This window comes from Mastomys coucha, unplaced genomic scaffold (genome assembly GCF_008632895.1).
Source record: "Mastomys coucha isolate ucsf_1 unplaced genomic scaffold, UCSF_Mcou_1 pScaffold9, whole genome shotgun sequence".
NCBI lineage: Eukaryota > Metazoa > Chordata > Mammalia > Rodentia > Muridae > Mastomys > Mastomys coucha.
In genome coordinates, this window is record NW_022196915.1 from 59,814,075 (window position 1) to 59,840,685 (window position 26,611).

The 26,611-nt window shown below is 41.9% G+C and overlaps 1 protein-coding gene, 1 long non-coding RNA gene and 1 pseudogene across 3 annotated transcripts in view; 2 read left to right on the forward strand and 1 right to left on the reverse strand.

Annotated features, from left to right (window-relative positions):
- Itm2b (integral membrane protein 2B) overlaps positions 1-15,543 on the reverse strand; it is a 25,553-nt gene extending 10,010 nt beyond the window's left edge. The window contains exon 1 of the mRNA XM_031361161.1: positions 15,234-15,543. Coding sequence (XP_031217021.1) covers positions 15,234-15,350 — 117 coding nt within the window. The 5' untranslated portion in view covers positions 15,351-15,543. The remainder of the gene's footprint in view (positions 1-15,233) is intronic.
- LOC116084304 lies at positions 683-1,495 on the forward strand (annotated as a pseudogene).
- A 2,690-nt stretch (positions 15,544-18,233) lies between the features above and the next one.
- On the forward strand, positions 18,234-22,180 carry LOC116085312. 2 transcript variants are annotated; one of them, XR_004116491.1, is made up of 2 exons: positions 18,234-18,333; positions 21,935-22,180. It is a non-coding gene; the product is annotated as an uncharacterized LOC116085312 (long non-coding RNA). The 2 variants fall into 2 exon arrangements; XR_004116490.1 differs by having other exon boundaries at positions 18,325-18,342.
- Positions 22,181-26,611: the final 4,431 nt, after the last annotated feature.

Here is a 26,611-nt window from a genome sequence, read left to right on the forward strand (position 1 = left end):
AAAGAAAACTAGAAAACCTAACAAAGTCAAGTTATTCTACTAAAGATCAACTATTATTAAACATCACTTGTCCTTAGGCAGGGTGGCATGAGTCTATAATCTCAGCACCTGGGCAGAAGAAGTAAAAGGACTAACAAGGTTGGGCCAGAGAGGTGACTCAATGCATAAGAGCCTTGTGGCTCCTGCCAGGGAGCCCAGGTTCCATTCCCAGAACACACATCAGGTAGCTCAGAACCCTCTGTAACTATAGTTCCTGGGAATCCAACAACTCTTAGGACCTCAGGATCCGCATGTGGTATATATATGTGCCTTCGCAGGTACACGCACATACATGTGAAATTCAACAAACACTTTAAAATATTAAGTTCAGAGCTGGGCAGTGGTGGTGCAAGTCTTTAATTCCAGCACTTGGCAGGCAGAGGCAGGCGGATTTCTGAGTTCGAGGCCATCCTGGTCTACAGAGTGAGTTCCAGGACAGCCAGGGCTATACAGAGAAACCCTGTCTCGAAAAATAAATAAATAAATAAGTAAGTAAGTTCAGAATAATCCTTTCTACATAAAGTGTTTTTAAAGAATGCCTAGGTTGTAAGCGAAGCAGGTTCGTGGACCAGTGATACCCAGAAATTAAGAGTTTTTTGGAACCCAGGAGGTCGCGGACAGCTGCTCCATGGCTGTCATCATGCCACAAAATGAATACATTGAATTGCATCGCAAATGATATAGATATCATTTGGACTACCATGAGAAAAAAAAGAAAGAAAGAAGGTCGGGAGGCCCATGAATGTTCAAAGAAGGCAGAAAAATAAAATAAAATAAAATAAAAATAAAAATAAAATGACTGGCCTGAAGCCTAAGCTCTACCATAAACAGCACCATGCCAAGAAAATACAAATGAAAAAGACTATTAAGATGCATGAAGAGAGAAACACCAAGCAGAAGGATGATGATAAGACTCCACAGGGAGCAGTTCCCGCCTATCTGCTGGACAGAGAGGGGCAGTCGAGAGCAAAAGTACTTTCCAACATGAGTAAGCAGAAATGAAAAGAAAGGGCGGGAAAATGGGAGGTCCCTCTACCCTAAGTTCATGCCCAAGGAGAAACAGAAGTACTGAAAGTTATTCCAACAGGAAAAAGAAAAAAGAAGGCATGGAAGAGAATGGTTACTAAAGTCTGCTTGGTTGGTGATGGCTTTACAAGAAAGCCACATAAATATGAAAGGTTCATTAGGCCAATGGGTTTACCTTTCAAAAAAGCCCATGTGACACACCCTGAGCTGAAAGCTACCTTTTGCCTGCCTATACTCTGTGTGAAAAAGAATCCGTCATCCCCATTATATACAACCCTGCGTGTGATCACCAAAGTACTTCAAAGTTATTAAAGTGAATGTGAGCGAGTTGGGTCTCATGAGACAGGAGACAAGCTTACTTGGGTAAACTGCGCAAGTTACCAACAATCCTGAAAACGATGCGTGCATAAATACTGTCTTGCTGGTTTGACAGTGACGTCATACAAGTCACTCCTCTCAATACTGAAGACTACACAGTCAGGAAAACACCACTGCTGTGACCTTTCTGAGCTACCAAGCAGCTTTACATGTGCAGTCATCAAGAAGTACTTATTAAATTGTAAAGGAAAAATAAAACATTTCCCGATTTTAAAAAAAAAAAAATGCCTAGGTTACATGAGAACCTGCTTCAAAATAGCAAAAAGAAAAAAAAAATCACTTGTTAAATAATTATTCATAGTCATTATTCAAATTTGTTCCAAACTAAAACCAAACCAAATATTTATTAACTGATAAATAGATTTCCATTTATCACATTCATATTATGAAACAAAACAGCAGTGGTCCTGTATTTTGTGAGTGCTTCAAACATTTTATAACTTAAAGAGGAAAAGCCCCCCCCCCCATGTTCTCAGGAGAGCTCTCCTTTCTCTTAACCCTAGTGCTTAAAGTCTGCACTACAAATCTCTTACTAAACTCCAAGTCTGCTTTAAGAAAGATGGGTATGTAACTTCCCTTGGCCTGATTTAATGGAAGGCACAGTTACCTCCTCCCTGCACTGCTCTGTAACGCTGTGCCTAACTGTGCTTATAACTCCCGTAGGCCCCACACAATTATCATCTTCTTAATCTTCCTGATTTTAGTCCAGTTTATTAAAAGCACACCCTGGCCTACTCCCACACTCAAGAGAAGATAAAGAAGTAGCTTTCAGGGTCTGGCTGGTTCAAAGCAGGAGGGCTGCAGTTAGCAGGCAGCCTAGAGAGCTTAAGTTAAAAACACACACACACACACACACACACACATATAAAATATTAGGGATACAGTGTGCAGGGTAAGTGCTTTGAAGATACACAACAACTCAGGTTCAGTCTCTGATACACAGACATGGTGCAGGGGAATATCTCTCTTATGTTCTGGTAAACTTACCAGACAATAAGACAAGACTACTTAACTGTATCTTAAGCAAAATGAAGTTTAACTGTATTTTACTTCATTAGTTGTGAATTAGGTCATCTTAGTCAGTTTCCTAAGAGGCTTCAATCAACACTGAGACTTAGAGTTCCCTAAGGGGCTTCAATCGTTAACATAGCTCAAATAAAATGGAAGGCTTAAAAAAAATTTTATGATTCAGTTTCAAAGTAACAAATACTTCACATCCTTTGTTGCTTCTATTTGAACCGTATTTACATGATAAATGGATCATGGAGCTTTTTATGAGACATTTTCTAAAGTTCTTCAAATGTAATGTTATGAATTTCACAGCAAATGCAACAGTGAAGTCTTAGAAGTCACACTATTAAAGAGAAAAATATGTCAAGTATTAAAAATTACAGATCCAGGGCTAGGGATGTGGCCAGTGGGTAGAAGGCTTGTCCAGCATACATGAAGCCTTTGGCATTGGTCTTCAGCACCACCTGCAGAGAAAACCAGCTGCGGTTGGCACACCTGTGAGCTTAGCCCTGAGGATGCAGGGCCAGGAACAGAAGTTCAAGGTCATCCTCAGCCACGCAGTGGGTTAAAGGCCAACTGGAGTGCAGTAGACCCCATCTGAATGAATGAATGAATGAATGAATCAATCAATCAATCAATCAATGAGTTCCAAACAGAGACAGTTTGGGAATGGGGAAACCATGGCATAAAAATACTAGGTATAAAAATAAGAACAAAGGAAAAAATAAAAAATATAGTTAATTCAAAATAGCACGCACTACTGAATCATCAGAAATAGCTTTACTTAGAAACATATAGTAATTATGTTGGACTAATACAGGGGACTATTGACGGGGTATGAAACAATCCAAAGGCTGTCCCTTGGAGAAGATTTTGGGGATAGTTCTCCCTCAGAGTCCCGCCAAGGCCTTGCAAATTCTTTCCTTATTTTGCTGTAATAAATCTGTTTGCTCTGCTTAAAAGAAAAAAAAAAAAGGATTTTGGCATTTCCTTGTATGCAAAGCAAAACAAAAGATTTTTTTTTTCAAGTCAGGAAATAGAGGTGGGGTGTGTGGCTCGGCACTGGAGAGCTTGGCAGTTGTGCTTGGGGCTCAGAGTCCACTGCAACACCTCTCTTGTTCACTCTGCCTTACCGCTCGCTGCACTGCCTGGACAGTTCTACAGCCCAAAGGGCGGTCTTTCCTTTACTAGTATCATCACAAGCCTCTTCATGGGCAGTTCCCCTGGGAACTGTCTCCAGGAAGCAGCACATCCTAAGGTATTCACTGTATGCATCTTAACTCCTACGCTCACAAAATTTTTACTGAGTACCGTAACTATCTTTCCCAGACTAATGGAAAATATTTCCTATGATAAATAGTAAAAGCAGCCTTAAATATGAAAAAGAGGAACTTGAAGTACACTTCTCATTTTCCTCTTGGTATCAGGCACTTAGGATTACGGTCTATGTATCAGGCCTGCAGAGTTCTAGGTCTTAGTTGAATGGGAGATGTTCTGCTCACCTGGCTTCAACAGTAGGCTACTTTTTTCAGTACAGGAATACAAAAAAAAAAAAAAAAAAAAAAAAAAAAAAAAAAAAAAAAAAAACAGGTCTCATGATCTTCCCACCATCAAAAGCATCCATCCAGTACCAAGAACACCTGAGGTAGGTGAGACAGACCCTCATGCTGGCAAGTTAACAGACTGGTCAGGACAGCAAACATCTGTTTGCCTTCTTTTTTTTTCATTCTGACCAGTAAATAAATTCTGCTTCCCAATGTCCTTTTCAAACAGGACTGTCATTGTCTTGATTAGTAACCAGGTCCACATAGGAATATTACCTTTGTCACATAAACAGGAAGCAAGTTCCCAGAGCTGGGCATGTGCTGAGAGACAGAGCAGAAAGCTGGTCTTTGCATTAAGGGCCACAGTTCGCAGTGGCCCCAGCCAAGTTAGTTAGTATTGAGCTGCAATTAGGAAGCAGAACTGGAGTTAGCGGTTAGTCTATATTTAGAAGAGGGTGATGAAGGAGAGGAGCTCTCGGAGGCAATGCTGATGCCAACAATACTGCTCTGCACGCACACTTTCTTGGTTAACAAACTCTACAACATACAAGCAGCAACGCAGGAAGAAAAATAGCAGTCTAAGCTATTCTTGAGAAATCTATAAAACCTGAACCAAACTGCTAGCATCTTACAAAATGAGTGCATGCCTAGGTTAAATAAGCAGGTCAGAATGAAAAGGCAAGACTGAGTTCAGCTGTAAAATAAATGCATTTAGTGCTGGAGCACATCAGTCAATTCTGTATCATCAGGGAAAGGCGGAGTATCTGATGCAAAGTAAAATACTATTAAATATTAATTTATGAGTAACTTAAAATCGATCCCTTTTCTGCAGTTTAAGATCTCTTTCTTTGGCCACGGTTCAGTGATGATCCCCATTTTTCTAGTGCTCATGCACTCTATGCTTTCTAGAGCTTTGCCAAAGACAGCATATGAAGCAAGTGTTGGTAGACTTTCCAGTTCATAATGCTGTTATAAAGCAAGGAGAAATGACTGGCAAGTGCTTTGTAAGCAGCACTGCATACAAGTTTTACCTGTTGTTAACAGGTCCAATCTCTACAAGGAACACAACAGCTGGCAAAAGCAGGGTTTGCCCTCCCACTGGAATCTGATTGTTACTAAGAACCAACTATCCTCCTAAAACCTTAGTTTTAGGAACTCTTTAGGAACAATCTGATCGTTTGGTCTTGGTTCCTTATTGCACCATGCTTCTGGCTCTTGGATGGACGGACATCATCTTGTGAATGCAGAGATGACTTTTAACATGTTGTCCGACTTATAGGTCATTTCTCAACTGTTCATCAAATTATATGGGATAGTGTTTATGAAAACGTACTGAAATCATATACACATGAAGCAAAACTGTAGCAGAGAATATTCAGGTTGCCAGCATGCACACTTTAAAGTAAATCTTGAAAAGCCAAGATATAGATGAACAGTTGAGCACAGTAAACAGCTGTAATTATTAGTACTCAGGGAGCAGAGGCAGAAGGATCCCTGCGAGTTCAGGGCCAACCTGGTCTACACAGCAAGTCCTAGTCAAGTCAAACCAGGCCACATCACAAGGCACTGGCAAAACAGAAATGAATGAGTAAGAAAGATGAAAAGTATTCACTGAAAAGTAAAACCCAGAGCAGTAAAAGCATAAAGCAAAATCCCAAAGGTGGTAGTGGGCTGCCTTCAAGTTACTCACAAAGTAGGCGGTCTTGGCTCTGTGGAGAGGAGAGGAGAGAATGGTGGCTCATTTTTCTAGGTCATCTTGTCAGGTCTTAAATTAGTGCCAATAATCCAGACAGTTTCCACTATTATCCATTATTAATTATCATTAGGCCTATTGTTAGTGCAAAGGGAATATTCTAATTAAACTTTCAAAAGCTTTGGTGGAGTTGAAAGTCCAAATATTGATTTTCAACTAATGTTTACCTTCTGAAAACTCAATGAGGTAATGGTGAAGGGAAAGCAAATGAACCTGCGGCCCCACAGAACAGACACATCGATCAACAGCAGAGTCTGTTGTAGGGGAAAACCGTCACAGCATGGGGAGAACGCCTCAAGCTTCTGCCTAGGGAGAGCACACATAAAGCAAGGAAGACAGTGCAGGAAGAACTAGAATCCAGAACAGCAGCAGAGCAGGAGCGAGCGAGGTGCAGCACCAGGAACCACCAGAACCAAGGGGTGGGGTAGACCGCCGTACCAATGGGACGCAAGGATCAGCTGGGAATGTGCAGGCCGGCAATCCGGCACTCAGGGAGCAGACAGGAAGAGTGGCGTGACTGCAGGGCAAGCCCGGACTCCATCACTCTAGGCTACGGGAAAGAGACTGTCTTGGGAGGGAGGGAAGGAGGAAGGGGGGCGGAAGGTGGAGATCAGTGCATGCAGATATGCAAGACTTTTACAAAGTGTTGATCACAGACTTTTTTTCTTTTTCTAAAGCAGATCAAATGCATGGAAGTGAACACAACCCAAAAGGACTGACCGATTCTCTGGTAAGCCAGAAGATACAGAAAGGCAATTAGACTACTGTCAGAAGATGAATGACCAAAAATAATACACAGAAAATTAAGCCACATTCCCTCCAGCTCCAAGAAACGATCAAATCCAGACATAACAAAAAGGTTTTACACAAGAAAGTATGGTGCAAGTACACACATTACTCTGGGGTAAACATCACTTGTCAAGTAGGTAAAAGCAGTGGCTATCAATTTAGCAAAAAAGTTACTATGTACACCAAGAGAATAGATTATGTGTATAATGGAAAAACACACATGTACATGCATAACTATATTCATCTTTTATAAGGATACTACCAATGAGTAATATTAAAACAGCACAAGAATTAAAAATAAACTTTTGGGAACAACACAGAAAAGCAGTATAAGCAAGTATTTCTGGACACTGTCACCCAAGTGTGGTGCAGCGGTCCCCTCAGGGACCCACAGTCAGTCCTATTATTTTCCTAATAGGGCTAGGACGCAGCTCACTTTCATTTTCCATAGTGAGCAGCGCAGTCTCCACAGCTGAACTCCCTCAACCCACAACATGGCCGTGCACACTCCAGCCGCCTTCTGTCAAACTGTTCATTAAACACTGTACAACTCTGGGAGAGTTACTTTTAAACTGTCTGAGTTATTTGGAAATGTTCGTGACTCACAGAACAGCTGTTTGTGTTAGGAGGATAAGTGGTCTGCCTTCTTTCTAATATAGCACCACTTTATATAAAACCTGGAAAATGCAAAAAGCTCCATGGATTTAGGAACAAAGTTTTAACTTTTACTCAAAATGCTTTGGGCCCAAAATGTTTCAGAATCCCAGGTTTAGAGAAGTGTGGAGCTCAGATCATATAGAGCTGAGCAGTGCTCTCAAATACAGATAGATACCAGCCTACACTCTGCTGAGCAAAGCTACAGACCAGAGTGGCCCAGTGGCCACACTGTAATAAGAGACTAGAAGTGAGCATAATTGCTCCTGATTAATTTAAGGGCACTGACATTAGAATATGTCTCTAGGGAGAGAAGAGATACTTGCATTAGAATAGTGACTGTCTCTAAGGAGAGAAGGCATATTGTAAAGGAAAATAAGTAATTTTCCCAGTTGGTGGCAAAATTCTTTGCACATTGACTGGGGTGTTAGTTTAGGTACATACATGCAAAATGATCTGTCACTCAAGAGCATAAATTTTTCTGTGTATAACTGCACCAGAGCCTCTAGACTATTGACATCTTAAAACTAAATTAATTCTATTGATACCTAATATGTACTGGAGAAACATATATTTTAAAGCCCTGATGGTTTTTATGTCAAAGGACTCCAGAACAACAAAAGTGTCAATACTGTTCTACAACAGACATAAATAAGGTGGGGGCACACAGAACAGTATCACAGACAAAATATTCCAAAGTAGGAATGACTGGCAGGGGTGAGGGGCGTGGCTTCCGAGGCCTATATTCCCTGTGTTGCTGATGGAAACTGACTGATGCAGAGACCTGAAGTGATTTAGTCAACATAGCACTTGAGGCATCAAGGCAGGGTTCAAGTTTCCATCACTAACTGAATTGATGTGTAACTGTTATCACTAGTTTCCTTAACTGAGGGTACTGGATAAAAAGGAGGAATACCACTTTTTCATTCGCTTTCTCCTAATCATTGGAAAATGTAGGTATCACTCCTAACTCCTGTGCCACAGAAAGCCAAGCATTATATCACACCTGAACACAAGAGCCAGACTTTGCTAGCTTGCTTTCCACATGAAAGATTATAAAATGGTGGTTCACATCAAGCCATTAGTGTTTCTGGCTAAATTATTATATGAATTTAATGAAAATCCTGATTTGCCTATAAAACTGCAGTATTATAGGGTATTATGTGGAGCAGCTCAGTGGGAGAGTGTGGGCTTACCATGTGGGTCCTGTGACCAGAAAATAACCTCTACCAATACCAGGGTACAAAAAGTGGACCTGATTTCTTTTCAATGAAAACCAAAGCAAGTCTAACTTGATCAAATATGCAAAAACTCCAGCTTCATCAATTCACATTCTTGGACATAAGAGGGGTAGTTTGCCATGCTATTTAACACAGCTCGCCCTCTTCTAACTAAAACTGATGGGACTGGGGACTTTACACACTAGCCAAAAAGTAAAAACAAGAAATACTAAATGAGTAACAATGACCTAAGCAGATTGTCTCTCAAAGTCACCTTCCCTAGTTTAACAAGGATCTTTGGACACTGCAGCAATCTAAGCAATTTAATTAACAATGAGAATTGCCTTCTTGAAGGCAATGAGACCAATGTTCTCATTGCCAGGCATTCAGTCCTAGGACTCAGAGACCAGGAGGCAGGTTTGAGGCCATCTGGTCTACCTAGTAAATTTCAAGCTAGCCTAGGTTACAAAGCAAGTCTCTGTCTCAGGAAACAAGGGGAGAGGATGAAAGAGAAAAAGAAATAAAACGAGCTGTTTGTTTACAGTAACTAATTTTAACCAAGTACACAATGGCTCAAGCCTGAAGTCAAAGCACCCAGGAAGTCAAGGCAGGAGACCACAGTGAGCTCCAGGCTGACGGAGTAACATGGTCTCAGGTCAGCCTCAGCTATAGAGTGAGACCCTGTCTCAAAAATTTTAAATTCAATTAAGCATTAAATATTGTAAATATATTTTAAGAAAAAAAATACTAAGATTTATGCTTTATACTCACTATGAAAAACAAACTTAATTCCTAAAAATGATCTGGCACTAAAAGTTAAAGATTCAGAGACAGGTGTGATAACAGGTATCTGCAGTCTTCACACTCACGGCCTGCTGAGTTTGAGGCCAGCCTGGTCTATATAGTCAGCTCCAGAGCAGCCAAGGACACAGTGTGACCTTGTCTCAAAAATAAACAAACAAACAGATACCAAGAAACTGAAATTTTTGAGTATTAAAAATCCAACAAAGCTCTTAAGATATGGAATCCAACTACCTTGTTGAATACTTATTATATAAACAAAACTGTTTACGAAAGTATTTCAAATTTTAAAAGCAGTAAATTTCCAGCTAGGAACAATTGCTCACATCTGTCTTCTCAGTACTTTCTAGTCTGAGACAGGAGGATAGCTATAGTCCCAGACCAGCCTGGACAATAAAGTAAAGCCCAAATAAACAAACTGATCCCTACCTCAAAAAAAAAAAAAAAAAAAAAAAAAAAAAAAAGAGGTTCTAAAGCCACGCACAGTGTCAGCCTCTCAAACAAACATTGTACGTAACTTAAAACTGCTAGCATTAATAAACCAATCTGTAGGTGTTATTTCATATTAACCTCTCTTCAGTCATATTCATATTAACACCAAGTCATGAATCACTCCAGGAAACCTGTTAGCATTAGATGATAAGATAGTTAAGTACAAAGTTAGGAGATTCATTCCCCTACTAATAATTTTTTCATTTTTATAACTCAATTTAAATTTTCCCATTTGGGAATAAAAATTAAATTATCAATCCAGTTTGTCCTAAAATGGGAAAATTACTGAAACACTTCATAGCTTTTTTATCCCCCTCAACTCAATTTAAGGACTAAAATTCAACAATTCTTAAAAATTATTTTTCATTCAATTATTAGTGACATGTCATAAGTGTAAAGCTTGTAAGAATATTGGTCCTTAATACAGAAGAAAGTGAAAAGACATAACTAAGGGGAGAAGGCTTTTTTAAAAAAAAGGCTTTTGTTTTCATAACTTTTAAAGTTAACACACCAAGTAATGGGATTCAGTTTTGGAAAGTTTTTAAATGATGTCCTCAGGGTCACTTCTGCAATGTAGTCCTAAACCTTGAACTTTCCAGCTATCTAACACATAAAAGACTAGCACTGTGAAGCTCCATGCAGAGTAAGTGCCTGGGATAGCTAGCTTTACACAGAAATTGAACTAATCGCAAGCCCAGCCTAGTGTTCCCATTCTCTGAGACACACAGACGGTCACCACCATTAGAGTCGGGGTGTGAAATCCTTTATCTTCACAGGTAGCAGCTATGGCCTGAATCCTCTGGTGGGAAAGTCCCTAACTCCTCCTTCAGTCTCCAAGCTCTAATTAAATGACATATTTAGGGCTGGAGAAGTAGCTCAGGGCGAGGTGTAAAACCCTCTTCTAGCATGCACAAGGCCCAGGGCTCAATTCCCAGGACCACAAAAGTGGAACTCTTGCCAGTTAAAAGGGAGCACCTTTATTTTGACCCATTTCTTTGTCCAGGTTGATCTTTACTAATATGGATGTCATACAATGAGATCCAAGAGGCTTTAGTCAAAACATGAATTCAGAGGGCATCTCGCTCCTGAGGAAGAATGCAGCTTTTAAAGTCACTTCAAATGTTTGGGTTACGGTTTGATGAAACTGAAATGTCTCAGACGAGTGCCTCATCTACTCTTCTCTGGGTACTGATACACAGGGCGTGCTTTTGCAACATATAATAAACACTTGGTAAGTGGAATATGGAGTGCATTAAACATACCTATATCATAAATGAGTTTTAGTGTTTCTGATCTAAAAATATATACTTCTATTCAAATAAAACTCTTAGGTGGTAAGAGTTGAACTCCCTGAGTTCTTAGAAGTTTATGAGCATGCCAAAGACAATACCTGGCCTTGCCCATCTGAGGACTATCATCCTGGCAGCTAACTTGTCCTCTAAGCCATGACAACGACAGTATGCAATGTTACCCACCCTCGAAAAATGGAGTGTCCCATCAGAGATATGCAGAAGCAATTATCTGTCTCCAAGAATAAAACACTCACTCCAGCCCGGCAGTGGTGACGCACGCCTCTAAGCCCAGCACTTGGGAGGTAGAGGCAGGCGGATTTCTGAGTTCGAGGCCAGCCTGGTCTACAGAGTGAGTTCCAGGACAGCCAAGGCTACACAGAGAAACCCGGTCTCAAAAAACCAAAAACAAAACAAAACAAAACAAAACAACAACAACAACAAAACCCTCACTCCAGACATCCATATCCTCTATAGAGACCAAGATCTAACGAATGTAAGTTTTACTGGCTCTAGCTGTCCTTGGGGCACATGCTTGTCCAAGCTCTAAAAGGCAGAGGGCAGGAGGATTACTGCATTTTCTAGGCCAGCCTGGTCTACACTGAATTCTAGGATAGCCAAGTCTATTCTATAATAAACGTTTACAACCAGTGTCTACAAACATAAATTATGTTAATAGTAATGAAATGCACTCTGTTTAAAGAAAGCCAAGCTCCCTAGTTCCCCTACAGGAGACAGTCTTACTGACTGTCTAATCATGCATTTTATGTCCTTCCTCTACCCCCTAAAGCCACAAAAACACCAAAAGACATCATTTCAAACCAAAAATCCAGATTTTTCAAACCAATCTGCCTTGATTATGCAAATATCAAAATAGCAGAAAGCACAAACTGGGATGCACAGAGCCATTCTGTGACAATTCAGAATATGTCTGTCACCCAGTGCCCATGCCGCCTGTCTCCTCTACTCTGCACTGTCACATGAACAGCTTACTCGGCTGTCTAAGGAACAGACATAAGGAAGGGCGGGCGTCACAAGCAGGTACTGCAGCTCAGGTGACTGCTTATTCCCTGCTCCACAGTGAGGCAGGCAAAACTGAGGACTGGCTTGATTACGTAATCCTCCCTTCCACTTGGTTCCTTTTTCTTTGGCCGCTGACTCCTAGTAGGACTCAAGGGAGGGATCTAAAAAATTAAGCATGGAAAGGAAGAAAGGAAACTGTCTTGTATAGGAGGACTTGTTTTTCTTTGTTCCACAATTAAAACAATTGAATTGTTAGCAGGGTGTGGGAGTCCGTGAGTACATTCTTAGCAGTCAGGAAGTGAAGGGACTCCAGAGGATCTGGAGTTCAAGGTCATCAGCTGCTACTTAGCAAGTTCAAGACCAACCTCGGCTATAAGAGACCTTGTCTCAAAAGCCAAACCAACAATTTTAATTATTGTAAAACTGTAATTTATATAATCCTAGCGTCTTCATATAATTTTAAAACTGAAAGAAACCTTGTAGACCATCTGATTTGATCCTTGATTCTTGCTTCCCATCCCCACCCCCCAAAATTTAAGCTAAGTCAAGCAGTTACATTGGACATACTTGGGGCTTCTGATGCAGTAACAGTATTTTCTTTGTATTTACACACATACTTTCCCAAGGTTCAAAGAAAGCTCTGAACACAAGGATCAAGGACTGCTGCCTGTACCACAGTCTATCCTTATCACTTCAAACTGACCTTTGTCACACAGATCACAATACTATGATTCTTTGCCGTGTCTGTCCCCCTAAAAGCCATGTGTCAATCAGGATAGATCTGAGAAGATGACAAGACTGTCAACCGAAAAATGTGGAAGAAAAAAATAACGCAAACTAACAGGGATAGTGTCATCAGAGGAGCAAGCTGCTGGAATGGACAGCTAATACAAGATTAGTCTGAAATCGTAACTGAACAGTGGAACTGCTTCCAGAAGGTTCTCATGCAGGACAGGAGACAGCAGAAGAGAAGCAGTGTAAACGTCTGTGTGTGTGTGTGTGTGTGTGTGTTACATAAGCCACTGACAGGAGAGAGCAGAATTCTTACAGATACCCACAGGGTAATAATCCTCAAACACATTCTACAAAAACAGGTCCACGGCTACAGTGTAAAAGTGTTAAAATGCTTTCTTTCTGAGTTCTCCAACCAGCTTGGTCCTCTAGACCAAAGGAAATGCCCCAGGCAAAACACATTAAGGCTAATTCGGTTCCCAGCCCAGGCGCTCAGACAAGGTGGCTGCCACACAGTGCAGCCCAAAGGAGCACCAGAACATTATGTAATCCTTCCGCAGCTCTGGGATGAGATCAGTTCTTTCTCACTCAGTAAGCAGGCTTTCCCTTTATCTTCCAACTCCCATTGTAGAGATATTGTCCCCCACTGAGAAAAGGCTTCCAGCTTATAGCTGGAAAAGGAATTCTTTTTTTTTTTTTTTTATTAACCAATTTGGCTGTGACTTCTGTGTGACTATAGAAAAACATAAGCCCTCACTGCTTAATCGAAGTGTCTTCCTTGGAGAGAGAAATCAGAGAAATTAAGAAATAAAAGCAAAGTATACAGCTATAAACAGTTACTTTGAAATAAAAATTAAATTATGGTGAGCATATGAAAACTCCTAAGAGCTCGAAAATAAGACCACTACTTCATAAATGCAAGACTGACTCAAGGCTCCTTCTGCAAAGTGAATTCTGATGTTTGTCTAGAGGTTCAAATCTTTACAACAGTGGAATAAAAACACAGAGAAATGACATCATCAATACTTGCTTAAGAGTGGGAGGAGTCATAGTTTTAGAATTTAAAGATCATATACCCATACAATGTCATTGAGAATGTATATTTGAAGCTGGGCATGGCTGTGCACACTTGTAATCCCTGTACTTGAGAGGAAAATGAAGGAAGGTCAAAGTTCAAAGCCTATCTGGGCTGGATGAGACTGAGGCAGTCTCCACAAACAAGACTACTGACTGGAGTTGTTGTGACTGGGTACTTGACTATGAGTCTATTCTAGATTAAAACGTGCGTCCGACAAGAGAGATAATTTGCTATGACAATTTTCACCTGTGAATTCTACACCTTTTTTTTCAAGACTAAAAGTGTACTAGGTTCAGAAAAACAATACTAAAACCAGAACCCTTAATCCTTTTAGGGGATCAGCTTGCTCTTCTTATCTCAAGGGAAGACAGTCATTTTAAAAAATCAACCTGATGTTTGCTTTTAGCTGGAACATTTCCAGAAAAAACGAAAACAAACAAACAAAAAAAAAAAACCCAAAACACTCCTTACTACTTGTAACATGAACACAAATGATTGACTTTAAGTCAAAACTAAAATTACTCAAGTGGCAATAGGTATTAAAAAGTGTTAATGAAAAACGAAGCAGCACCCGTAGTTAATATCTATAGGTATCAAATGTCAGCAGCCTAAAGATGAGGCAGAAAGAAAACTTAGGAAACAATGATATTTATATTTAAAAGAATATTACTGTATGTCACTCCTAAAAATTGAATCCAGTGACAACTTCACTCAGTGCTAACGGGGGAATGTGGCAAAATAAGGGTGAATTTCGAAGGGATGGGAGCAAATTCCTATGTTCTGGTTCCAGTTTCACTTATTCAGAAGTCCCCACAAAGAGGCTGGTAACGTTTAAAAGTCAACTGTTGGGTTACTCGGGAACAGGCACAACAGCAATTACTTTCACCTGGAAAGTGTGTTACACTCATAAAAAAATCACCAGCCAGAGATGACTCCCAGTATACTGTTGTCTTCTCCTCTCTCCAGACCCCAAGGTGTTCACCTGCCAACACCGAAGGCCATTTGTAGGCAAGGGAGTTTGTAAAAGAAAGGGGCTTTTAAAAAATTAAGATGCTTACAGTTGCTGGACTTAGTCCAAGTGCTGTTCAGCCTAGAAACGAAAGTAGGAAACAACAGAGGTTTAGGCTTGTTATGATGTCAGCCATTTTAGGCACAGTATTTATACTGGAAGAAAAGTGCCAAACTCGGTGGTGGCGGTGCCTGTCGCTGCAGGTTCCCGGGCGACCAAGCCAAGTGCAAAGCCGCGGGAGTTCGTACACCTGTGCAACTGTCCCCTCAGGGGTCGCCAGGGCCAGGACCCCGCCCCACCCGCTACACACGCACACACCAGGGTACCCCGGAGCGGAGGGCCGTCCGGGAACCCGTCCCCGCCGCGGGGACCCCGCCCGAGACCCCCGCCAGGACCTTGCAATCCACCGCCACGGCATCCGGAGGGACGATGAGCGCCTCCTCGCTGCTCTTGGGCTCGTCCTTCTTGGCCTCCTTCTGGGCCAGCGCCGAGTTGAACGTCACCTTCACCATGGTGCGGCCTGGGGCGCCCTAGGCGGCAACGGCGGAGGCTGGGGTCGCGGGTGGCAGGATCCCGGCTGCGAAGGCAGCCTCCTCGGCCGAGCTCAGGGAACGACTCTGCAGCGGAGGAGCGGACTGCGCGACAGCAGCGGCGGCTCGGTGCAGCGCGGTTTCCGGCCTCGCAGCTGGGGCCCGGGCGCGGGGCGGGGCGGGGCGGGGGGCGGGGCCTTGCGCGGGGCGGGGCCTGGCTCCACGCCAGCCCCTCCCTGGCCCCACCCCCGACTCAGTGGGAATCTGGCCAGGCTTTGTGGAGGGCGCGCCTGGTTGAGCTAGGACTTGTTGCCCCTCTGGGCTGCCTGGATTTTCCGGTTCTGAATTTGCTTCCAACGAGTTCTCCTCCGGCGCCCAGTGTCACGGGTTGATAAGAAAGTGGGGTGAACTCTGTCGGTTGGCTACGTAGGATAAGTTAACTTCTGATAGCCCCAAATTTCTCTGTAATTGTGAGCCCAGAGGCCGTGGAATTTTTGTGTGAGGAAAACAAACAAACCAACCCCGAAGCTCCGTCTAATCATTTATTAGTAAGCGACTCAGCAGAGCATAGGAATATTTGAAGCACCGTGTCCTAGTGTCCTGGTGATCTGACTTATCGCCCACAAACCTCACCCTAAGGTGTTGCCTGGTTGACTAAGCTGGTCTTTTCTTCCTCCCTCAGAGGTCAGTGCCTGCCCGGCCTTGTCTCAATCCAATGACCAGAAACCCTCTTCATCCATTTGTATTCCTAAAATCCCACACTGCTAAAACAAAATGTACCAACCGAGCTCATTTGTAAAACAAGCAAAAAACAAAAAACAAAAACACACACAAAAAAACCATATGTGCCTTAAGTCAATCTGTGATAACATACTTAGGACAACGTTCTTATTTTTCTTCAAAATAAAAAATTCTCCTTTTTTGAAGAGGTTTTGCTTCTGACTGACAGAAGACACTGGTCTACACACTCTTACTGGGTTTACAGCTGTGCCCGCAGATGGTCCTTTGCTCAAATGACTGATCCTGTAGCCTTCTGCACACCTTCTCCTTGTTCACCTACAGTATCGTCTGTTGGCCAGAAGGATACTGCTGTGTCAGCTCTGGCCTAGGCCAACCTTGAAGACAGCAGTTGACACCAGGGTTCTTGAGCACCTGGCTCTATTCAAGGAGGAAATTATCTTTAGCTCTTTTTATTTTTATATATTAATTTTTTTATGTCTATGAATTTTTTTTTGCCTGCATATGTCATGTACCTGTGCCTAAGGAAGTCAGAAAAATAAATCAAACTCTCTGGAACTGACGAATGGTTGAGAGCCGCCCTGTGGCTGCTGAGAACCAAACCTGGGTCCTCTGGAAGAGCAACAAATGCTTTTAACCACTGAGCCGGCTCAGTCCCATATTTCTATTTTTAACACTGGAATTGAATAGGACTCCATTCCATGAGAGAGGTGGTGAGGGGGTGGATGGTTTTATAAATAGAAGGGAAAAAAAAGTAAGCTGAAGAAGGCAGATATGAGAAACAAAAAGCAGATTGTCATTTTAGAGTCACAATGGAAGTTGAGACAAGGAAGCAGAACTGCGGAACTGTAGCTCACTGGTCACACAGTGTCAGGTAAACAACTGTTGATAATAGAGTCAATAGAGTAGATGCCTGAGTTGGTCAGTCCTGAAAGAGATTATTCCTATTGCAAATGAGTTTTATTAGGCATCAAATAGTATGTTATATTAAAAACAAAACAAAACAAAACAAAGCAAACAAAAACAACAACAACAAAAACCAGACCCTTACAGGGAAGGAAACTTCCCCTTAAAACCTGGAGAGATACTTCCTCTCAAGGGTGAGAGTAAAAAATAGGAGGAGGTTTTACGACATCCCAGAACAAAGGAAATATCAGATTCTTCTAAGTTTTGGGGGGTCTGGTGAGAAGTTTTGCATCATGTGATTTAGCTCAACATATCATACACAACAAAGATCACGGAGGATTCGGATACTGTTTAGGACCACAGTGATGGGGGTGAGGTAGATCTGATGGCTTTAGGCTGTGGGAGCTTGCCTTGCAAGAGTAACCTCTGTCTTTTTTAAAGGGCAAGAGTTCATTAACATGAACTCAGTTGGAACCAATCTGTTGGAGAAGTTGAGACTGTTGTATCTTCAATCCTCATTTCTCAAGGACAAATCATAACCATGGTGGCAATGAACTTCCCTGTAAATTGACTCCATATTGATTTTTAGGACCTCTTGCAGGAGCTTACTTTAAAACAAAGTCTTCATACGACTTTTTAAAAAAGATGTTTGTGGGGCTGGTGTGATGGCTCAGCGGGGAAGAGCACCGACTGCTCTTTGGAAGGTCATGAGTTCAAATCCCAGCAACCACATGGTGGCTTACAACCACCCGTAATGAGATCTGATGCCCTCTTCTGATGTGTCTGAAGACAGCAACAGTGTACTTACATATAATAAATAAATAAATCTTAAAAAAAAAAAAGATGTTTGTGAATGGGAAGATGGGCATCCATGCGCCATGATGTGTGTGGGGAGGTCAGAGGGTATTTTATAGGAATTAGTTCTTTCTACCATGTAGGATCTAGGATTGAACACCAGGCTTTTCAGTAAGTGTCCCCTGAGCCATCTCAATGCTCCTCTAAAATTGTATTAAAACCTTCTGTGCTGGTTAGTTATACCTGTTAAGTTGACATGACCTAGAATCAGCTGGGAATTATCTAGATCAGGTTTATCTGTGGGGGATTGTCTTACTCCTTAATTGATTAGAATGGACCCAGCCTATTGTGGGTGGCACCATTCCCTAGGCAGTTTCCTGACCTATATAGCAATGAAGAGGACTAGCTGAGCAGAAACAAGCAGGCAGCGTGCATGGATTTGTTGCTCTCTGCTCTGGACTGTGAATGTCATGTGACTAGGAACTTTTCGTTTCTGCCTTGACTTGATGGATGGTAACCTGGAATGGTGAGCCAAGTAAGCTGTATCTTTCCTAAGTAGCTTTTAGTCAGAGTGTTTATCACAACCATAGAAATGAAGCTAGAACACATTCATAGTTCCACGTTAGGATAAAATGAGAGAAAAGTCCGAAAAGCGTTTGACAGTAGGTAGACTAAGAGAAAATAGTTCTTTCTGAACAATACCATTTGTTACAACTTTTGGAAAACTGAGACAAAGGGAGAGTCAGGAAGGTGGACAAACCAGAATTTTTCCTCTGCGATAGGACTTTTATTTTATAAAGACTTGTGAATAAAAGACCCTTATTTTGTGTGGTAGCAGTGAGCAACAGGAAGAAAATCAGTTGGCTGACAGTCTGGGAATAAACGCTGCGTTTTGCTTCTCTGGTTTGGTCTGGTGTGTCTACAGAGCTGTGTAGTGCATAACAACACAGATAATAAAGAAGCTGGCTTGAGACCAAACACAGCAAACCCAGTCCCGTGATTTAGAAAGTTGGCTTGTTGACCCTGTAAACTAAGGGGCGGCAGAGGAGGAGAGTGCATGACTCAACAGAAACATAGAGCTAAGTTGCCATTAACTACCACATGTAAAGAGCCAGTCCCAGAAGGACTTCGTTTCCCTTTCTCATGCGAATCTGCGACTCCCTTTACACTTCCCTGCCAGGATCCAAGCTTGCTTTTTTTCTGGGAAGGAGGCTAATTCCAGGAACTACATTCTAGTATCCTAATTCACTTAGATCTGTTGGATATGCTTGGGTTGTTTTGTTGCTGTTGCTTTTAGAAGGTCTTCCCATTCCCTTTCCCTCTGTTTTTGCGCAAGACAGCAATTCTCTCTTCTGAGAGACTTTGAAGTTGAGCAGACTGATTAGGAAGCATCTTTTGCAAACACAGGACCCTTGCTGAAACAACATCACTGAATATGCCCTTTGAAAAGTGTTCTTGGCACCTGCCCTCATGCCCCAAGTGTGGCTTTAGCTAGGCAGCTTGTGGCTTTGTCTCAGCTTTCAAAGGGAAGTGGCTCTTCTAGGTTACAAGAACTCTTCAGCCTCTAAAGAGACTTCAAGACCGCTTTTGTCACTGTTAACAGAGACTGTCCTTTATTGGGTGTGTATTGTCTACCTCCTAACGAACGTTCTACGATCTACTTCTTGAATGATTTTTGAAGTCTATATGATAGCAGTTTTTTGTTATTGTTTGGTTGTTTTGTTTATTGTTGTTTAATCTTTTGAAACAGGGACTCACTTTGTATTTTTGGCTATCCTGGAGCTCATAATGTAGCCCAGGCTGACCTCAAACCAATCACAGTTTTGCCTCAGCTTTGAAGTACTGGGATTACAGAAATGAGCTACCATGCCTAATTAGCATAAGTTGTTTATTTGGGTTTTTTTTTCTTTTTTCTTTTTTTTTTCTTGAGACAGGCTTTCTCTATATAGACCAGCCTGGCCTCAGACTCACAGAGGTCTGCCTGTTTCTGCCTCCTGAGTATTGGGATTAAAGATGTGTGCCATCCTACTTGGTGTATCTCTTTGGTTTTCTTTTTTTGTGACACTCTTACTATGTAGCCCAGACTGGCCTTGAACCTTCCTGCCTTCACCACCATGGTGTCGTCATGCCTAATTTGTAGCAGTTATTTAAGCTTAAAAATAGTTCATTGAAGGGGATGAGGAGATGACCCAACATTTAAAAGCACTTGTTGCTCTCGCAGAGGACCTACCTGAGTTCAGTTCCCAGCCCTCACATCTGCTGGTTCCCAAATACCTGTGACTCTAGCTCCACACAATCTGATATGTCTTCTGGCTCCTGTACTCATGTGCACATCATTCCCTAGCCCCACTGCATGTGCATTCACACACACACACACACACACACACACACTTTAAAAATTGAATAAGTAAAAATAGCATCATTTTCTACAATAAACTCACTAAATGACACCCCCACACACACCCGCAAAATTGTTACTGAAATTTTTAGAGCAAATGATATGGTTTTGGCAGCTCCCAAAGGTAAATCCCTAGTAAACCAACTGAAGAGAATCATAAAAATCAGAAAGAGGGGAGTTTATCAGCATGGCCACACTGGAGGGAGGAAGGAACAGATATAGAAGTCAAGTGATCCCCAAGTTTGTCTTTAGGGATACTGATATGAAGTTTGGGTTTAAATAGAGGAGGGATTAGGGCAAGGGATATGAGGTGCACATAACTGAGAAGTGCTAGCTAAGTTGTGGTCCTGTATATCATTGCCTTAGCTTCAACTCTGCAGGGTAGTCCAGAGAGGTGCCTGAGAGGGGAGAAGGAGGACCTTAGAGAAGGGTGAGATGGGTTAGGTAGGAGAGTCAAGGAGGAAAGTGAACCAAAGTGAATGCAACAGACATAGAAACGAAGGTGGGAATGCCAGCTTTTCATTTTTACCCTTTTTTTTCCTCCTCTTCCTCCTTTTCCTCTTCCTCCTCCTCTTCTTCCTCCTCCTCCTCCTCCTCCTCCTCCTCCTCCTCTTCCTCTTCCTCTTCCTCTTCCTCTTCCTCTTCCTCTTCCTCTTCCTCTTCCTCTTCTTCTTCTTCTTCTTCTTCTTCTTCTTCTTCTTCTTCTTCCTTTTCTTACATGGTCTAAAGTAGCCCAGACTGGCCTTAAACTTGCAGTTTAGCAAGGATAAGTTTGATCTTCCTGAACCTCTTGCATCTACTTCTGGGATTATATAGGTGTGTACCACTGTACCAGCTGTATGCTGTGATGGGAATCAAATCCAGGATTTAGTGCATGCTAGGTGTGATGGTTAGCTAGCACCCCTAAATAGCTGGGCACACTTGTGAAGGATTTTTTGCTTCATTAAATCATTTGCAGGTAGAGGATCCACTTCTAATCTTGATCTTTGAGGTGGGAAGACACACTTCTAATCTGGGCCACACTTTCTGCTGTCAGCCTATATAAAGAACATAGAAGAAGGAAGCTTACTGCTCTTTGCCTGTTTGCTCTGGCCCTTGATAGCATTAGATTCTCCTTCCTCAGGAATCAGTTTATACTGAAAACCAGCTGAGACATCCAGCCTCCTGGACTAAACAATGAATGGGTTCTTGGACCTTCTGTTCATAGGCAACCATTGTTGGAATAACTGGACCAAAGCTTATAAATCACTCTAATGCATCCTCTTTCTATACAGAGAGAAATTCCTTCTATAAGTTAGTTCTGTTACTCCAGAGAACACTGGCTAATGCACTGGGCAAACATTCTACCAACTGGGATAGGATTTCCAGTTCTTCTGACTTTAGTTCTATCTTATGGTCCTGAATGAAGAAATATACATCTCCCTCCCCTCCCACCCCATTTTTTTTTTTTTTTTTTTTTTAAAGCTTAAGCAGCTTCTAAGTCTCCTTTCAGAATTTTGGCTTGCAGCAGCTATGCGATGGTTGGTGGTGTTGACATGCCAGGATCTAGACTCACCTGGCAGATGAGCCTTTGGGCTGGTGTGTGGGAGATTGCCCTGATTACAATAATTGATGTGGGGAGACTCACCTTAACTGTGGGCTGTACCATTTCTGGGTAGGGGATACTAGACTGTATAAAATGGAGGAATCCATCTGAGAACATCCATCTCTCTCTGCTTCTTGACTTCAGCTTCGGTACAGCTCCCTCAAGCTCCAGACACGGATTGGCTCACCATGATGGACTGGAACCTGGAACTGTGAACCAAAATAAACCCTTCTCCCCTAACTCATGTGGACCAGGGAACCCTTCTCCCATAACTTCTGTGGATCAGGGTATTTTACCGCAGCAACAGGGAAAGAAAAATACTAAGATAGTCCCAAACTGTTTTCTGAATTGTCTTAACAATAAACGCATATCTCTCTGTATTCAAATGATTATGGAATTTTGTTTTCCTTTTTAATCTTGTTTTGTTTGATATGGAAAAAAAAAAGAGATCTCCTCCATACTGAATACTTTAGGCTTTAGCTGTCATCTTATGGCTTTCCATCATCCAAAATGAGGGAAACCTCATTGGGTAAGAGTCTATATGCCCATGTTTCCAATATATTTCTTTACCATTAAAAGAAAAGGAGAAAAAAGAAATTTAAAAAGGTGATAGAAGGTAACAAGAGAAAGCATAAACAAAACCAAAAGAATAAGGAGACAAGGCCAGTTATGGTCATGCATGATTCCCAGCCCTTGGAATGTAGAGGTAGGAGGATCAGAAGTTCAAAGCAAGTTTGAAGCCATGTGAGACTCAGTCTCAAGAAACAACAGCAAAAAAATTGGAAAAGTGGAATATCATGAAAGAAGGCAATGGTCCAAGGAACCGAGCCCATTCAAAAGACAGAGGGCTTCCTGACTATGTTGTTCAAATGTGGGCGTACTTTGTTCTCACTGGTTGGCTATCTTTGTCTACACAGGGGATTGACTCATGGACTCTCCCTCCAGATTCATGGACACACAAGTCCCTGAATGTTCAAATCCCTTAAATAGGCAGGTCTAGTATTTTCATCTAACCTCTGCACATCATCTGCACACAACTATGCAGCAAGCTTAGCCATCTCTGGATTATCTACAACACCTAATGGGTGTCAGTGGCGTATGGAGGGGTACTGGTGGTGTCATATTGTTACTGAATAGTACAAGTGATGTGTTAGAACGGTGGGTTTCGTCAGAACATACACACTAGGCCCAAACAGTTCCACATGTAAGAAAGAGGTTTAATTGAGAGGGAGAGAGCGGGCAATGGCACAGAAAGAGAGGAGGGGGAGAGAGAAAGAGATGGAGGAATGTTCCCCCGTGTATATATATGGGTTGTGCCGTATGGCGACAGGTAAAGGTGGGAGGTGAGCCTAATGGATTCTGGGAATATGGTGGCTGTTGCCCTGGCAACGGGTCTGTGGACACAACCATGCATCACCACGGGCTTTGGATGCTCTGATGCTAACAACAAGAACAAAAAAGTGTGTGGAGGATCAGAGGAGATGGAGCTTTCAAAAACATTTTCAATACGTCATCCATTGACTCTATAGATAAGGACACAGAGGGCTCCTTGCATTATATAAATCAACTGTGGGCAGCATGATATCAGACTCTAGACTATGTGACAGTAGCCAGGTAAGGCTTCTTAAAAAAGAAAGGGTTTCAGTTGAAGTAATGGGCTGGGTTTGGATAAAGACAAAGGAAGAAGAAAACAACACCTTGAGTAAAGGACAACACAGAGACCAAGAGAAAAGACAGAGCTGGGGAGAGGGTACCCTCAGCTGGCAGAAGAATCTGCTGAATGCTCATAGGAAGTATAGCTGCAGGGGCTGTTGGTCGGCATACTGTGTGTTAGGCTTCCACGACTGGAACAAAATCCCTGAGATGATTATCTTATGGAATAGAAAAGATTATTTTGGACATTTCAGTCCACAGTTGGCCGTTTTGCTTTGGGGCCTGTAGCAAGGCAGTGTATCATAGCAGGAGCGTTGGGTTGAGAAAACTGCCAGGAAGCCAAGATCAGGACACGATCATCCAGGATCTCAAGATCACCCATAATTTCTATGACTTAAAGTCTCTCACTATCCCCTGCCTTGTAAGGCTCCCCCTACTTCTCAGATGGCACTTTTCTAGGTAGAATGCAAGTGCTATATGCTGTTTTCTAAAAGACTTCTCAATGATCTAACTGCTAAATAACTTAACATTAATATGTCTAGACTAGAGCCTTTTTCAGAGTGTCTCAATATAGTCTACCCACGGTTTGATATGCTACAGCTCTCTCTATATTTTTACATTTTGTGTATGTTATATTTTGTATATTCAACTAATGGCACATAAAGTACATATGTAATTTAAATCGAAATCAAAATAGGAAAATATCCTAAGCAGACGATTAAAATTACAACAGCAACAAACAACAACAACAAAAACGTGGTTGGCTTGGGAAGCAGAAATTTCTGGAAACCAAAATTTGAAGTCTCATGTTCTCAGACTTAATAGCCAGAGGACTTTGCTTTGTGTTCAAACAATGTTCCAGCTAATAGAATCAAAATGCTGGAAAACAACTCTGAGAGGCCTCTCAAACTTCATTTGCTGCCCAGTCCAAAAACATTTATACTGTAAGGCAATACAAAGGTCATGCGTATTTTAGGGAGACCTTTTTTATTTTTTAAAGCTACAGGAAAATTACTTTTGACATTATCACGTTACAAGAAAATTTCAAAAAAATCAAAGGAAGAACTGAACTATTTTGGGTTCCTGTAGAACTGTAGACAGATACAAGGACCTAAGAGAGTTTCCCAGCAGCTCTCCTAGGGTTTTTTAGGGTCTTGGGGACATGTTGTATCTGACAATAGTTCCTGGCTAATGTGATGGTCTAAATGAGATATTTTCAACAATAGAGGTGACACCGTTTGGGTAGGTTTAGGGGGTGTGGCCTTATGAGAGGAAATATGTGACTGTGGACGATGGGCTTTGGGGAATTTAAAAAATTTAAATTTAAGTAATTTGAAGAACCATTTCTGGTTCACTCTCTTCTTACGCTGGTGGTTCCCGCAGCTTCCTGCAGCCATGCCTTCACCCCGCCACTGTGGAGTCTAACCTTTTGGGGCCATAAGTCCGGATAAATGCGTTCTTCTCTAACGGCCTTGGTCACGATGTTTTATCACAGCAACAGAAAAGTAAATATACAGGTCAGGGACACGAGCACACAAAAGGCAGTGTAATTCGTGGGATAAAAATAGTGAGAGAAGTGGCTGGAAGTAGCTAGAGCAAGAGAGACTGTAAGCAGATTATATTGTATAAAAATCTATTTTCAATAATAATAATTTTAAAAAAAACCAGTAAGAGCTTTATCCCACTCTTAGTTCTCATAGCTGCAGGATGGTGATAGAACCTAGGTTCAGACACTCTGGAGGCTCCTTCCGTAGCTCTGGGAACACTTTTGAGATGAGCATACATGTCTGTGTCTAAACTGTCTCTCATATTCCCAGCCACTAGCTGCCTAGATGCCAATCCTTAGACTCATTTCCTGTGCTACTGGAGCCCTTGTCAGAAAGCTCTTGTGTCATATGCTTCAGATGTTTTATCTATTATTTTCCCTTCACAGATTCTAAGCTTTGTGTATCAAGGTCTTTGACTCATACTGCGTTGGTGTTTTTTTGTTTTTTTTGTTTTTTGTTTTTGTACAGGGAAAACCATAAAGATCTAGTTTTATTCTACATACAGAGATCCAGTTGTGGCAGGACCATTTGTTATAAAGGTGGCCTTTTCACTAATGTATATTTCATAGCTTCTGTGAGAAGTGAGAAGATTAAAACTGAAGGTCCATTTCTGGAACCTCTATTATATCCTATCAGTCTCCGTGTTTGTTCTTTGGGATGGCAGCAGGCTGCTTTGATCACCAGTGCTCTGTTATACCGCGTGGTGAAGTCAAGGGTTGTGGCACCACCAATACTGTTCTTTCTCTTAAGGCTTGTTTTAACTACTTGTGACCTTTTGTGCTTACGTATGAATTTTAGGATCTTTTGGTTGTCATCGTTGGTGTTGTCATTCTTTGAAGAATGTCATAAGGATTTTGCTGGGCTTTGTGTTGACTCTGTCAATGGCATTCAGTAACTCGGCCATCCTCACAATATAAGTGCTGCCTATCCGTGAGCATAGGGCATCTTTCCATTTCCTAAGCATTGTTCCAGTACTTTCTTCAGTGTCATAAAGCTTATACTGTAAGGTCTTCCACCTCCTGGTTAAATGTAGTCTTAGATACCTCTCTCTCTCTCTCTCTCTCTCTCTCTCTCTCTCTCTCTCTTTCTCTCTCTCTCTCTTTCCCTCCCCCTGTGTGTGTGTGTGTGTGTGTATACGTATGATCATATGCATGCATGTGCATGTATGTGCATTTGCATGTGGAGATCAGAGGACATCTTCAGGTGGCTTTCCTTAGGTGCTATCTGTAACAAACATATGGGTCTTAAATGCTTTAACCTCCCTTCTAGCCCGCCACCCACCAGAGGTAGTGGGGAAGAAAGGGTATTAGGATATGGAGAAAGTTCTTTGGAGCAAATCTCATCTGCATTGTCAGGAAATCAGCAGTTCAGATCACAGGATTCGGCAGGGGCAGCTTGATTCACTTGCAAATACTTCACGGATATAACTAATATATATTAACCCAGTTCTTCCAGTTCGTTAGCGGTGGCACAACCCCTCAGAGACAGGCAGGCCTCAGCCAAACCGGCACAAGTCAGCAGGAGTGCCTTTGCTGAGAGACACACAGCCAAGAACTTCTCCTGGCAGCCCCAGGTCTCTTCTGCTTGTGTGTCTTCTTTCAGTTTATCCAGAAATTTTTAC